Genomic DNA, 15,435 nt, shown 5'->3' with positions numbered 1-15,435 from the left:
CTGTAACAAGACAACAGTCTTGTCCTGTTTTGTTGGATGAGCTTCAGTTGGTTCAACTCGAGGACGTGGACAAGGTGCTTGGACAGGTACGTGCAACCACTTCGGTACTGGATCCTTGCCCCTCCTGGCTGATAAAAACTAGTAGGAATGGAACAGGTAGCTGGGCCAAGGAAGTGATAAATGCCTCTTTACGAGAGGGAGTGGTCCTGGGCTGTCTGAAAGAGGCAGTGGTGAGACCACTCCTGAAAAAGCCTTCCTTGGACCCAGACAATTTTAACAGCTCCAGGCCAGTGGCGAATGTTCCATTCCTGGGCAAGGTCTTGGAACGGGTGGTTGCTGGCCAGCTCCAGGCGCTATTGGATGAAACCGATTATCTAGATCCATTTCAATCGGGTTTTAGGCCCGGTTTTGGCACTGAGACAGCCTTGGTCGCCCTGTACGATGACCTATGTTGGGAAAGAGACAGAGGGAGTGTAACTCTGTTGATTCTCCTTGATCTCTCAGCGGCTTTTGATACCATCGACCATGGTATCCTTCTGGAGAGGCTCGCGGAGTTGGGAGTTGGAGGTACTGCTTGGCAGTGGTTCCGCTCCTACTTGGCGGGTCGTCTCCAGAAGGTAGTGCTTGGGGAACATTGCTCGACACCGCGGGCTCTCCAATATGGGGTCCCGCAGGGGTCAGTTTTGTCCCCCCTGCTTTTTAATATCTACATGAAGCCGTTGGGAGAGGTCATCAGGAGTTTTGGAGTGCGTTGTCATCAGTATGCTGATGACACGCAGCTCTACTTCTCCTTTTCATCTTCTTCAGGTGAGGCTGTCGATTTGCTGAACCGTTGCCTGGCCTCGACAATGGACTGGATGAGAGTTAACAAACTGAAGCTCAATCCAGACAAGACTGAGATGCTGTTGGTGGACGGGTTCTCTGATCGGATGGTGGATATATACCCTGTCCTGGACGGGGTTACACTCCCCCTAAAGGACCGGGTTCGTAGTCTGGGAGTCTTTTTAGACTCTTCCCTCTCACTTGAGGCTCAAGTAGCCTCGGTGGTTAGGAATGTGTTTTACCAACTTCGGTTGGTAGCCCAGCTACGTCCCTATTTGAGTAAAGAGGACCTTACATCAGTGGTACATGCTCTGGTAACCTCACGTTTGGATTACTGTAATGCGCTTTACGTAGGGCTACCTTTGAAGACAGTTCGGAAGCTACAACTAGTGCAAAATGCGGCGGCCAGATTGCTGACAAGGACCAAGCGGTCCGAGCATATAACACCTGTTCTGGCCAGCTTGCACTGGTTGCCAATATGTTTCCGGGCTAGATTCAAAGTGTTGGTATTAACCTATAAAGCCTTATACGGTGCGGGACCACGATACCTTGCGGAACGCCTCTTCCGATATGAACCGGCCCGTGCACTACGTTCTGCTACGAAGGCCCTCCTCCGGGTTCCAACTCACAGGGAGGCCCGGAGGGTGATGACAAGATCTAGGGCCTTCTCAGTGGTGGCCCCCGAACTATGGAACAGTCTCCCTGAGGAAGTACGCCTGGCGCCGACTCTGCTCTCCTTCCGGCACCAGATCAAAACCTTCCTATTCTCTGAAGCATTTTAAGTTATACTGATTTAATTTTAAAAATGTTTACTGTGTTGGATTGTTGCTTGTATTTTAGTATTGTTTTGTTATTTATTGTATTTTTATGTTGCTTTATGTTCACCGCCCAGAGAGCTATTGCTAGTCGGGCGGTATATAAATTTAATAAATAAATAAATAAATAAAATAAATAAATAAATTATTTAAAGAAGTATGACATTTTAAACACATACCCAGAATAATGTATTTATTGTTCCAGAATACAAAATTCAAAATAGGCCAGCCAAACATGTCTTTTGGAATAAGTGAAACACATGAATTTGGGGGCACATATTTAACATATTATTGCACCCTTTAAGGACATCTTAAAACAGTGTTGACTGTACCATTCATGCCTGTCCAAGAGCACAAGCAGAAATAGAGATATTATTGGTGATTGCCCAGTCATCAAAGAAACTCCAGGAGACTCATAAAAATCTGAACCTCGGCATTTTACAGGTGAGACAACACTTTAAAAAGTGTTATTAAACTAAACATTGTTCAAAATGTCCATTCTCCTAATTTTATTGTTTGAAATTGTATAGTAGGGCCCCGCTAATACGGCGGGTTAGGGACCAGGCCCCCGCCGTAAAGTGGAAATCGCCAAAAAGCGGGCCCCCATAGACTATAATGGGCTGCGCTGCGCAAAAATGACGTCAAAATGATGTCAAAATGGCGCATGATGGAAAACCCCCGCCATATTAGGGGAACAAGTGCTGTAAGAGCAGGGCCTTTCCCTAATTGAAAACCGCCGCATGAACGAAGCGCCATAAAGCGGAACACCGTAAAGCGGGGCCCTACTGTATTGTTTTTCTTCTAATTAAATGTAAGTCCATGAAAGGGGGGGGAAAGCTTTCCACACACAATTTTGTCTTTGATACTGCTCTGACACTTAAAAATGTTATAAATGCTACTTTGCACTTTTTTATTTTTAGCTCTGGATATGAATTACATCCCACAAGAGCCTGCTGAAAGTGACTTCTGTGCTGCACCACCTAGATGTTAATCCTTTCATGGAAAATGACAGCCTCCTATTAATATAATTTAGAAAAGTCTCTGATATTCTAATTTATGTGTGGCTTGAAAATACCATTTGGCTATATACTACCAGCCTAAGGAATATGAGGCAGAGCTGCTAACTGACTAGAAAGTGGGGCAGAATCTAGGGTAGTCATTTTTGAGCCTCTGGACCAGTTGCCAGAATTCTCTGTGTAACAGCCAGAATTTCAGGCTGGTTGGTAAGAGCCCCCACCCCCAACCTAACCTGGATTTTTTTTAAAAAGGTAAAAAAACAGCAGTGACATTTCACTTAGCATGCACACTCTCCCTCATTCTTGACATTTCTTGATGTTGTTATTCAATCATTGCTCTTCTGCTGAATGAAGCTACATTCAGAATTGAAACTGACATTTCACAGTTCCATAGTTATAGTGCATTTCTTGCACTATTTTCTGCTCACATGAATGGGCTGGGGAATAACAGTTCACCCAAACACACCATTTTAGGAGTGTTTTCTAATCAGTTTTTAAAATGTGCACTAAAATGCCTTTTCATTTAAGCACTATTGCATAAATATTTAGTTTTGTAAAACCACACACACAAACAACATAGAGCCAAAAAAAGCATTTTGGCAAAATTTTACAAGTCAATTAAGGAAGAATAACACTGCTAAAATGGCACCAACCAGAAAGGCAATAGCGAAGGTATGCTGAAGTGAAGAATCATTGATCATGTCAAAACCACAAGTCTTTAAAAAGATGGCAGAGTAGCACTCAGGTGACCTTGATACCAGCTGTTTTGTTTCTTCCTCCCCCCTCCCATAAAAAGGTCAGATTTTGTGAGCTCTCCAAAAGAAGCTGAAGAAACACAGGTAAAAATGAAAAAGGACAACCATTTGATGATGCCCCATAAAAAGCAAGTGAACAAGGGCTGTGAGCACACTAGTTGCCTACAGTAAAGTGTTGCCATTGGCCACACCTAGAGGGGCAACTGGTGATCTGCCAATCAGTTGCAAAATCTCTTTGAAGCTGATCTTTTTTTTAAAAAATGCACTCAAGCTGATCCCATCAGGTTTTACAGTAAAAAGGAGCAGGTTTGACTAGCATTGTGTGCCCCATTTTCAGAAGAGAGAGGTGGAGACACACTGGAACTGGCAGAAGAGTGAGTGTGTCTCTATCCACAAAGTGGCACTGGCAGAGTAAACACCTAGTATGGAATCACCCTACAAAGTTGTTCAGTGCACTCACAGCTCATTATTTCACACATACTGGATTTCTCCACAGTCTCTCCCTCACAGAGTCTTTTTAGCCAAAGGAGTAAAGGTTAGTGGAGGCTGGGCAATGTGGTGTCTTGGCAGGGGCAGCTGTGGGCCTGCTTTTAGTCCCCTCCGTGGAGCTTTCGCTATGAATGGTGGTCCTGCTCGAGCCCATCAAATTCCAGGATTATGGGAGAAATTGGAATTACTAAAAAATCTTACACTGTCAGAAAAAGCCCTTCTGCACATGGAAGAGGTTGCTTGGTCATGGAAAGCCATTTCTTCATCCAACCTGTATAGTTCAAATAATGAACTGAATGTGTCTGATTTTTCAGTCATAAATGTCTCCCTCATTCAGTTTTTAACCTCAAGCAGCAGAGTGGTCGTGTGTCCTACTTTACGGAGGACAGTCCTCTATTTGAAGCATTGACTATTCCAAGTCCAGTTTAAACATTTTTAAATAGTGAAAGGGAGAGGAGGGATATTGAAGTTGCCCACCAACAGTAAGTACCCAGACAGCAGATTGAGCAGGTCACCTGATCACACTATGGTAAGATTACTGTGTTCCTATTTAAATTCTAGTAATTCTATCAATTATTTCTACATTTTAATCTATAAATCTTTTAATCTATATATGAAGATTAGCATATGCAAATGTTATGCAAATCTGGGTCCTTTTCTTTGGTGATGCATTTCAAGCCAAGATCTACCAAACAGATCTATGTAGATTCTCTGTTAACAAGCCTCTATCAGTAAAAGTAAAAGAACAATTACAAAAAACAGAGTTATCTTGGCAGATAAGACAATCCATGTGTCAAATACATCATCTTGCTTCCAGCAACAGGCAGACCCCAATCTCTGGATTCTGCAGGACATGAAGGTCATAGCCACCTCACATTATTTTGTCCTCAGCATTGGATGTTTATGTATTTATTTTATTTACTTTTATTGTCCACCTTTTCTCCAAGGAGCTCAAGGTGGCATACATGGTTCTCTCCTCCCCATTTTATCTTCACAGCAACCCTGTGAGGTAGGTTAGGCTGAGAGACAGTTATTGACCAAGGTGAACTTCATGGCTGAGTGGAGATTTGAACCCTGGTTTCCCAGACATAGTCCAAAACCCTAACCATGACTAGAAATCAGGATATTTTCCTTGCCCACTCAGCCTGGATGGAACAGGATTATGCTTTCATCTCTTCTTCACCCCAAGACATAGAGAAAACAGCCACACATGTTCGGGTACAAATACAGTTGAAGAAAAACTATTTTGTAAGGTCCATACTTGCAAAGCTGATTGTATTGCCATCCTACATTGCCATTCTCTCTCCCTTCCCTCTGAAACTGAGGAATTAATCAGAAATGGTGGCATCCAATACAAACTAGAACCGTAACAGCATGCTCAGATCTTGTAGATTAGGAACAGCTAATTTCAGATGTTGCTGGAACACAGCTTCCATCATCCTTGACCATTGGCCATGCTGGCTGGGGCTCATGGGAGCTGGAGTCCAACATCTAGAGGTCCACAGGTTAGCCATTCCTGTTGTAGATGGTCTCCACCCTTCAAGACCCCCAAACTCTTTGTGTACAAGAGGGCTGAAATATTATCTTCCCTCCCACATATGGGAGCCTGACTGTGCAATGTTTTCTTTATGAATATTGCATGACCATATATTTGCTGACAGACTCTCCTTTTCTCCTCCAGCAGGCTGAGGAGAAAGACAGAGAAATGTCCTTTGTGCTACTATGATATTCCTCTTGAGATAGGGTAGCCGGAATTTGTATACAGTATTCTAAATGTGGCCACGTCATTGATCTCTATACTTAATATTCTGTCATATTTACTGTTCTTAGCTGAGACACCCAAAAATAAAAATACCTGAAATGAGCTAAAAGTGTTTTCTGTTCCCGCTACACAAGTCAATGTCTTAACAGTGGGCAAATGCATCTAACCATTCTGGAGGGTGGGACTGTTATATACGAAGATAGCATTAAAAAGAATGACAGACCTCAATATAAATCATTATATTTATTTTATAGGAATTACATTACAGTTACTGAAGTCTGATATCATTATGTATGGAATGTATCTGAACCAGTTTAAAGGGTAAAACAATTACTACTACATTTTTTTGATGTTAGAAATGGAAGAGTTAATGAGCTTTTATGCAGGGATGGGGCATCTGTGGTCCTCCAGATGCTGCTGGACTCCTATCCCTATCAGCCTCACTCTCAGCCAAAATGGCCAATGGTCAGGGATGATGGGAGTTGAAGTCCAACATCACCTGCAAGGCCACATGTGCCCCGTTTCCAGTTTAATGACTCCTTGATGACAGAAGCTAAGAATTTCTAAGTTGGTGGCCATCTCTACATCTTGTTTAAAATGAATTCCATAGCATGCACTATAACTATACACTGTGTGAAGAAGTATTTCCTTCTGTCTGCCCTGGATCTTTCAACATCCAGCTTCACTGGGTGATCCCAGTTTCTGTGTTTGTGTGTGTGTGTGTGTGTGTGTGTGTGTGTGTGTGTGTGTGTGTGTGTGTGTGTGTGTGTGTGTGTGTGTGTGTGTGTGTGTGTGTGTGTGTGTGTGTGTGTGTGTGTGTGTGTGTGTGTGTGTGTGTGTGTGTGTGTGTGTGTGTGTGTGTGTGTGTGTGTGTGTGTGAGAGAGAGACTTTTCACTAACACCTTTTTCCATATCTTGCATAATTTTATCACTTTACTCATCTCTTTTCTAAATTAAAAAGCCCCAAATGTCGTTCCATTATAATTTTGGTTGCCATTTTCTGAACCTTTCCAATTGTCTAATATCCTTATTGAGGTGTGGCAAAATGTAAATGTACTGCCTTCAAGTCGATTCCGACTTATGGCGACCCTATGAATAGGGTTTTCATGAGGCTGAGAGGCAGTGACTGGCCCAAGGTCACCCAGTGAGCTTCATGGCTATATGGGGATTTGAACCCTGGTCTCCCAGGTCGTAGTCCAACACCTTAACCACTACACCAGACTAAATATTTCAAGTACTGCCACACTATAGATTTGTATAATGACATTAGTTAATTGAGACACAAGGATCTTCTGCAGTGAAGACAAATGCCAATAATTCCTTTAGCTCCTCTGCAATCTCCTTTTCTTCCTTTAGCACACCTTCAACTCCCTTGTCATCGAAAAGTCCAATCATGTCCCTAGCTGGTCTCCTGCTACTAAAAGACAGTAGCCAACTATCACGTTCTGCCAGTGCAAGGATTTCTGCTTGCACAACAGGCTATGGTCTGTCCCAGGCTATGGTCTGAAGGCACATGAGGCCACCACCTGGCTGAAGCTAAGCAGGTCTGGGTCTGATCAGTGCCTGTATGGGAGACCACCTGGGAACCACATGTATGCCGCCTTGGGTTCCATAGTGAAAGAAAGGTGAGGTATAAATTTAACAAACGAACAAATATTAACAACAGAACTTTTCCTCTCCTCTCTCTGCATCAACTCCATTCTGGAGGGTTGGGGAAAACCCCAGAATGGATTGAGGGAACACACGGAGGCAAGAGAGGAGGGAAGTTCCATTGTGCAAGTGCAAATCCTTGTACCGATGGAACGAGTTAACTGGATACTGCCCACAGTATTTAAATAATTGTTTATTGTTGGTCTTAATATTTTTAGCAATATGCTCCTCAAATTCTTTTTTATGTTTTTCTTTTCTTATTTGCATTCATTATGGTCTACCTGCATTTCTTTTGCCAAAGTTTGTGTTCCTTTTTGTTCTCCTCGTTTGGACAAGAATTCCATTTTTGAAGGAAGCCTTCTTGCCTCTAACAGCTTCTTTTAGTCTGCTCATTAACCACACTGGTATCCTCTTGGCCCTCATGGTACCATTCTTGATTTGCAGTAAACATTCTAGCTGAGCTTCTAGTATTGTGGTTTTAAACAACTCTCAAGCACTTTGGAGACATTTGACCCTCTTGACTTTGTTTTTAAACTTCCTTTTTATAAATCCCATCATTTTTGGGAAGTTTCCTCTTTTGAAGTCAAATGTGACTCTGCTGTATTTTCTTGGCAATTGTCTACTTACATATATGTTGGATAGCACTGTTCTCACAGTTTTCAGTTGGCTCAACAGCACTTACATCCCTCACCAGGTCCTGAGTGCCACTAAAAATTAAGTCCAGGGTCACTTTCCCTCTGGCTGTTTCCATGACCAACTTTTCTAGAGCACAGTAGAAATTTTATCTCTTCTTAGCGACTGGAACATGCATTTACCCAGTCCATGTGAGGGAAATTTTAGCCACCCATTACTACATTTTCTCCTCTGGATGCCTCTTAGATTTCATTCTCCATCTCAAGATTACCCTGGGCATCTTTGTCAAGAGGACAATACAACATTCCCAAAATTACTCTTTGAGCCCAATATTGTCACCCACAGTGATTCTGTGGAGGAGTCTGGCTCTTTTGAGATTACTAGCTTGTTGTTCCTCTTTGATGTACAGGGCAACACTACCTCCAATACACCCTTCCTTGTCCTTGCTACAGTGTTTGTGACTGGGAATTTCAGGGTCCGACAGACTGGGGATCCTGAAGAAATTGAGGATAAAGGTTGCAGCAAAAAGGTAGGCCTTTATTTAGTAAGGAAACCTAAAGAAAGTCATTTTCCCATGATGTTCGATGGAGCTCTGCCACATGGCACTGATGTCTACATTTTTATACCCTCTAAGACAAAGAAATTAGCATCTTCCAATCCAAAAGTTACACCTAAGAATTACCTAGACATTATGCTGCTTACATTAAAATCTAGCCAACCAGATAATAGAAATTCTAATACCAACCCATCCCTTCTATAACCTAATACATTCCAAAGCTGACCCTTCCTGACCCTTTGGAGACACTGAGGCTGCTGTACCAGGGTCTAACTCCTTTTATCTTATCTCCTGGCCTTGCTGTCCCAGCATACTGAACATTCCAAGAAGGGACCTTGGAAGGGACCCTAAAGAAACAGAATCAAGCAGAGAAGAAGAGATTTTCAGCTTTGATTCATCTATTAATATATTATAACTTCATTATTCCTAAATAATATATAGTTTATTATAAAAACTCCATATTATCTCCCCCCTTTGAAACTAGAATAGCTTCACACATCTCTTAGCAGCTCTGGAACTCCTTCCTTGCCTACAGCTGGACCTGCCGGAAGTGTCCGTTCACTGAGTCAAAATTCTTCAGACAGCTCATCTACTGTTGGGCTCCTGAGACCCCGTCCTCAGACTTAGGTTCTGAGAATCACTTGCTAGTGTTGGCTTGCACAAGTCTTTGTAGGAACTTTATTTTGGCCCGTTTCCTTTGGTGAGGGTGGAGTTGAAGATGTCTCCTTATTACGGATTTTCAGACTTGATACAGGGTGACTTTCAGCTGTTCCCAGATTGCAGTTAAAAATAAGCTCAAGCCGCTTCGCAGACAAGTACCTGTAACCTGCTGTACAAACCCCTTTAGATGACGAGCAGGTGAAGGCTTCACAACTGCCAGACAGAATGGAAGATTGGCAGTTCTCATCCTTCTCCTCCAGTACGGGTGGCTTGTGTCTGGGCATGGATGGCTTGTGTCTTGACAAGACGTAATGGAAGGGGTGATATGTGAGGCAATTTGTTCTCTCCCAGAGCACCCTGCAGGACCAAACCATTCTGCTTTAGGTGGTCAACCCGTATTCAGGGGATTTAATTCATTAAATCAAGCAGTACACTTCATAAACCTGTCTACTCTAGCTCACAACTTTCCCTAGCTAAGCTACCTAAACAGTCTCTGCAGCGTGTGGGGAGAGTTGAATCAGCACTAGAGCCTGGGCGGGCACCTGCTTAAGTAGGGAAGGTCTTTGCCCATAAACGACAGCTCCTCTGAAGTTCCACCATCTCAAGGTCCCTTTTCTCATGCCATCTCACGCAGAGTGAGGGGGGACGAGCTTCCGATGGCCCATCTGACAGCGGGGCTTCGCTAGGTGATGGCTCGGCTTCAGGGAGCAGGAAGCTGTTTGGCAGGGAAGCATTTGAAGTGCCATGTGGGGATTCTTGCGGGGCAATGGTTGGCATGCACGAGGGGTTGCTTCCCAATGGCTCAGGTGGGGGGCTCACAGGCAGAGCGGGAACTGGCTCAATGGGGGGGCTGGCCAATGGAGCCTGTGGGCTGACTGCACTCCCCCTTCCTTCAGTGTTCCTAGGGACCTAGTCCTCATCTGACTCCTCTCCCTGAGCGAACTCCTCTTAAGCCTGGGGCGCAACACAGCAGTTCAGAAAAAGCTACTGTGAAGGTCCTGGCTTTCAACCTCCTACCTAGCAACCTGAGTTTGCACAATTACATTTCCCCACATCATTGTGGGGAATGTCATTGTGGGGAATGTGTGATGCCAACACGCATCAGAGCCACCAACTCCTTCTCAGCTCTATCTACCAGGGTATCTGAATAACATATGACATCTGAAACCTTTGCAACAGGCAATAAAATCATCAAGCAGTCTGCACACCTGTCAGAAACAGCTAACCCTCATGATCAAATCACACACTACCACTTTTGGGCCAAGCTTTGTAAACTGCTTAGAGGTTTTATTTCCAATTAAATGGTAAACAAATAGTTAATAAAATAAAATCAATACCAGAAGACACCCCCCCAGAGGCAAAAGAGAAAAAAATTCATTCCCTAAGGAATTGGTTCTTGCTAAGTGATCATTTCCCTCTTCCTCAGAGTGAGCCCCTTTTCCCCAAAAACCATCATTCTCCATGACAACAGAGGAGCTGTCACCCTGGGAGTGGGATGCCACTATCATGAATGAATGAATGAATGAATGAATGAATCTTTATTTTTACCCCGCCGTTTTTCCAAAACTGGAACTCAGGGCGGCTTACAAATAAAAAACTACACATAGGTAAAAAAAAAAGCCATACAAAAATAAACAATTAAAATAGAATTAAACTATTTGCGACATTAAAACCATGAAACATACACTTAAAATACTAAGACAATTTAAAACGTTAAGAATAGGACCATAGAACAATACAACAGACCTTATGAGGCCCTATCTTAAACATCTATCATGTCCCCAAAGGCCTTATCCACCAACCTCTCTGACTCTCTCAGCTCTCCAGGTCACCTAGCTTGGCCTCTAGGGAACAAGCATGATCCCTGAGGGCCCTCATTACACTAAGCACGAACTCATGACTTTTGTTTATCAGGCAGATAGCCTTAAATGCGATAGTCTGCACAATATACTGGATAGCACCTGTGCCCCTGCATACCTGTTATTGTTTATTGAATTAATTTGTTTGTTGGAGCTTGGGATATGTTAGGTCAGAAAAGTGGAGAGGGGCAGCATAGTCTGCCCTGACCTCATCGCCCTGCTGCTGAACTCACAGAGCTACCTAACTCACTTGTTCCTTTGACACTTTGTCACTGGGGCTCAGCTTCTTCAGGTGGGGCTCCCCTCTTGTTCATAGATATGCTGTATATGTAACACTTAAATGATTGTTTAGTTTTATATAAAAAAAAGTCCAGGGCAGGGATAGCGCCAGGCATGACTGAGCCCTTGGACACCAGCCTACCCTGGGCCCATGGTGCCCACCCACGTGTCCCACCTACCTCTTGAGTTGCATTGTCTTATATGGAGGACATACGCATGTAGCATGCATACCTGCCATCAACCAAGATGGTAGTGGGAGCGTCAGCCCCTGCCACGAACTTGGTTGATGGCAGGCATGCACATGCAGCTCGCATGGCATTCACAGTGACAGATGAGGTAGGTGGAGCCCATGCTGGCTGTATTGGGGGGTGCCTGGGAGCTCCCTTTCCATGATACATGGCAGGGTTGGGAGATGCCACTGCTCCAGAACAGGAACTCTACCCTCCCACCCTAAGGAGGGCCCCTGCAGGGTTCCTCTGGGCAGCAGGGACCCTTGGCCAGGGTCCAATCTGGCCACTCTCTGGCACCAGCTGTGGTACAGGGTAATATATGCAACATTTGCACCTAAGAAAATTTGCAGATAATGTTTTAGTTTTGACATACTTCCTATATCCATTCACCAATCACTCTTACAACTGTATTACAATACAAATGTATTATAATAACTCTCACACCTCATTTATATACCACTTTCTCTCACACAGTTGGCTATCAGTACCATGGCACTGCCCTTCTTTGTACCCTTTCTAACCAACTGTTCCATCTGGGGGCCTAGCTGATTGTCCACAGTTGATTTTGACATTTCAAATACAAATGTCTATATCTGGGTGGGCATGTATGTGTGTGAGGTGTGTTATCACGAATCAGGGAAGTCAACATCCACAAGGAAATACTGAGAATCTATCACATATCTGGTGACTGCTGACAAGCATGGAGATTATTCATATTAATTCAGCTGTCATTAGTGGTCATTACCAATGTTATACTGCATCATGAAATCATTTCATATAAACAACGTGATGCCTTTTCCCTTTCCATTAAGGATCCCTTTGTGCTAAAAGTCACTGGAAGGCATGATATAACCAGAACTTGGAAAAGTTACTTTTTTGAACTACAACTCCGATCAGCCCCAGCCAGCATGGCCACTGGATTGGGCTGATGGGAGTTGTAGTTCAAAAAAGTAACTTTCCCAAGCTCTGGATACACTAATCACATTAAGTACCTGCCCATCTCTATTACCAAGTACCTTTTAATTCATAAGAATAATGGTGTCAGCAACTGTGCTCATCCACCCGTATAAAGGTTCTGGAGTCAAACTCTCAGTGTCTACAGAGCCATAAATTGGATCATCAAATCCTCTGCCCTAAAATGGTATAGACACGTTTAAAGCAATTGCCTGTCTAATGATCATATTTTCTTAGAAACCACCAAGAAAGAAATTACATGGCATCCCCAGGCACCATATACTATTGCTAAGTTGTTATACCTATATTAAATCAGCAGTACACTTAAAATACACTTGAAGAGTTCAAATGGAAGCAGAGACATGGAAATTGCTATTAGCAAAGTTGATATTGTATCTCTTGGATTTCACAGGAATGGCTGACACACTAAAGAAAATAAATATCCCTCATGTGGTGTTGTAACAACTTTTGCTCCAGCTCTTGCAGGTAAAGTAGGCATTCTTGGTCATCCACCTTGGATTTCTGGCTGCATGGGGGCAAGACTGACCCATTCAAGTCCATCGGATTTCAATGTGATACCAACTCTGACTTCATCAAGTATTGTAACTCTTTGACCACCACTTGGATGACTGTTTCTCTTCGACTTCATATAAACTTTTTCTAAGGTCCCTGACCACTTCATGCATCTGATGAAGTAAATCCTTGCCTATAAATCTCTTGCCACAATATTTTTGTCAGTCATTAATCCATCGTGTTTACACATTATTTGCCCTGCTTTTTCCTGAATCTATCTTGCAATAGATTACTTAGGGATTATAGTATACAGTCAATCAAATTCTTCCCCTTCAGTGTGTTTTCTCTAGGCTAAACTCATTCAGCTATTTCACAGTTTCATGTTCTTTCATCATCCTCATAGCTTTCTGTTCATCTTATCCCCCACACCCACCCCAGTTCACCACTCTCCTTCTTAAACAATGGTGCCAAGGACAGAACAGTGTCTTACACATGAGGTCTTATTTGTGCTGACCACACTAGTACAGTTGAGTTCCCGAGTCTTGGAAATATTACTCCTGTTAACATAATCTAGAACAGCTTTTTGCAAGACTGCAGTACACTGATAACTCCCATACAATTTAGGTAAACATCATAAGAGCTATGAAACATTATGCATATATTTTGGCACACACTCTTTCTTTGTCCCTTCCGGTGACTTTTCTTTACCTTATTTGCCCTGCAACGTTGCTTTTTGTTTTCTTCTAACAAGGAGCTTTACATCAACTCTCAATAGCCGCAGCTAATTTTTGCCTTGGCTTTTATGTCTTCTATGCAAACATACTCACTCTTAGTCCTGCCTCCCTCTGTACTTCCTTTGACTTTCTGGTCATTAAGAAGATCCCTGACCAAATCACATCAGTTTTCATCAATTTTAATCATTCTTTTTCATTTTGCATGGCTATGGCACATAGCCATGCTTCCAGCATAACGGCTTTCAAAAGCTCCCAGCCCTATTTGTAAACTCCTTTTCATATAGCTTAATCTTTCCATAGTACTTTGCTTAATGACTACTCCCAAGTTTGTCAAAATCTGCTTTTCTAACGTCTAATCCCTGTGTCCTCTCTGCACTCTCCTTTTCTTAGGATCTCCTGCTCTGTCATTTTGCAATCCTTTCTGCCAAGATGCCTTTTCCCTTCACCAAACCAAATCTAAAAACCTTAGTGATACATTCAAGGTCAAAAATTCTCAAATAACTTTTTCTACCCCAAGTGATATAGTACCACTTGCACTTTTCCAATGCTATAATGCTGAGAGATATTTTTTTTAAATGAAGGCTTTTAATGTTGTAGATCTCATGACTGCCAAGTGGAGTGCAGCTGGCAATGATGGTGGTGGCAGCAGTGGCTCCAGTGACAGGAATGTATAGTCACATCCAGTTTTTCCCCCTTGGGACCTGTGCATCAGCATTTACTGGAGTTCTCTGACAAGATCCCATTCCATCCTCCAACACTTTTAACATGCATTCCTACCAATAGGTACAGCCTTCTGTTCTCCATAATCTTCTCCAATCTTCTTGCCCTTCTTTGAGCCCTCCAGCACCAGAGGAGGTAGGTAAGTAATATCTACCTTCTCTCATCTCTGTCTCTATACTTACGATTATGGGAAAGGGCCGTAGCTCAAAGGTATCTGCTTTGTATGCAGAAGGTCCCAAGTTCAATCCAGAGAATCTCCAGGTAGAGCTGGTAATATCCCCATCTGAAAACCTGAAAAATTGCTGGCAATCAGCTAGACTGTCTCAGCATAAGACAGCTTCCCATGTTCCTATGTGGGGTGGAACTGCATGACTTAGAGGAATTAGGTCAGGACCAGTGGCATCTCACTCTGTGAATGTGTCTGTGTGAGTGAGTGAGTAAGAAAGAGCCCTTCTACCTGATCCTTCTTGCCCTCCCTAACAATCTAAAGGGGGGGACCATGAACCCTATCTATAGAGAACAGTAATATAGTGGCAAATTCAGAAGTGCAGGGTCCCTTCATAATAGTCACAGCCATGCCCTTCATAGCCAGTCATTCTAAGATTATAGAACAATATAGTCAGGCTTGAATGTAACTTTCTGATTCTCTATCACTGTCACCATTTGACCGTCCTTTCTCACTGTAAGAGGTATTGTTTGAATTATTGAATTCAGTGTCTATGCATTTATCAAACTACTTGATGATGTAGATGGGATGCTATCATCCATATTCATTGTCTCTTCTTCTGCAATTACAGTATTCTCACTCTCTACAATTTGGTTTTTTGAAGTAGAAATTGCAATTGACACTCATTGAGGCCTGCATAATTAGGGCCTCATTGGGGCCTGTAGAAAGCACTACAGCAATAAAGGCTCCCCCACCCAACTCTCTTTCTCCAGATGCTTTTTGCTGCTGGGTTAAGACACACCCAGTTTTTCTTAAATGAAG

At 43.0% G+C, this 15,435-nt stretch overlaps 1 protein-coding gene across 9 annotated transcripts in view; it reads right to left on the bottom strand.

Annotated features, from left to right (window-relative positions):
- ZNF385B (zinc finger protein 385B) overlaps positions 1–15,435 on the bottom strand; it is a 319,282-nt gene that overhangs the window by 249,195 nt on the left and 54,652 nt on the right. For 4 of the 9 annotated variants that reach the window (XM_061608316.1, XM_061608302.1, XM_061608301.1 and 1 more), the window contains one exon: positions 9,318–9,515. The exons of the other annotated variants lie outside the window; for them this stretch is intronic. In XM_061608316.1, coding sequence (XP_061464300.1) covers positions 9,318–9,515 — 198 coding nt within the window. The remainder of the gene's footprint in view (positions 1–9,317; positions 9,516–15,435) is intronic. 9 annotated transcript variants of the gene reach the window in all.

This window comes from Rhineura floridana, chromosome 2, assembly GCF_030035675.1.
Source record: "Rhineura floridana isolate rRhiFlo1 chromosome 2, rRhiFlo1.hap2, whole genome shotgun sequence".
NCBI classification, from domain to species: Eukaryota; Metazoa; Chordata; class Lepidosauria; order Squamata; family Rhineuridae; genus Rhineura; species Rhineura floridana.
The sequence above is the reverse complement of the archived record's forward strand: the minus strand, read 5'-3'. Positions and strand labels throughout refer to the sequence as shown.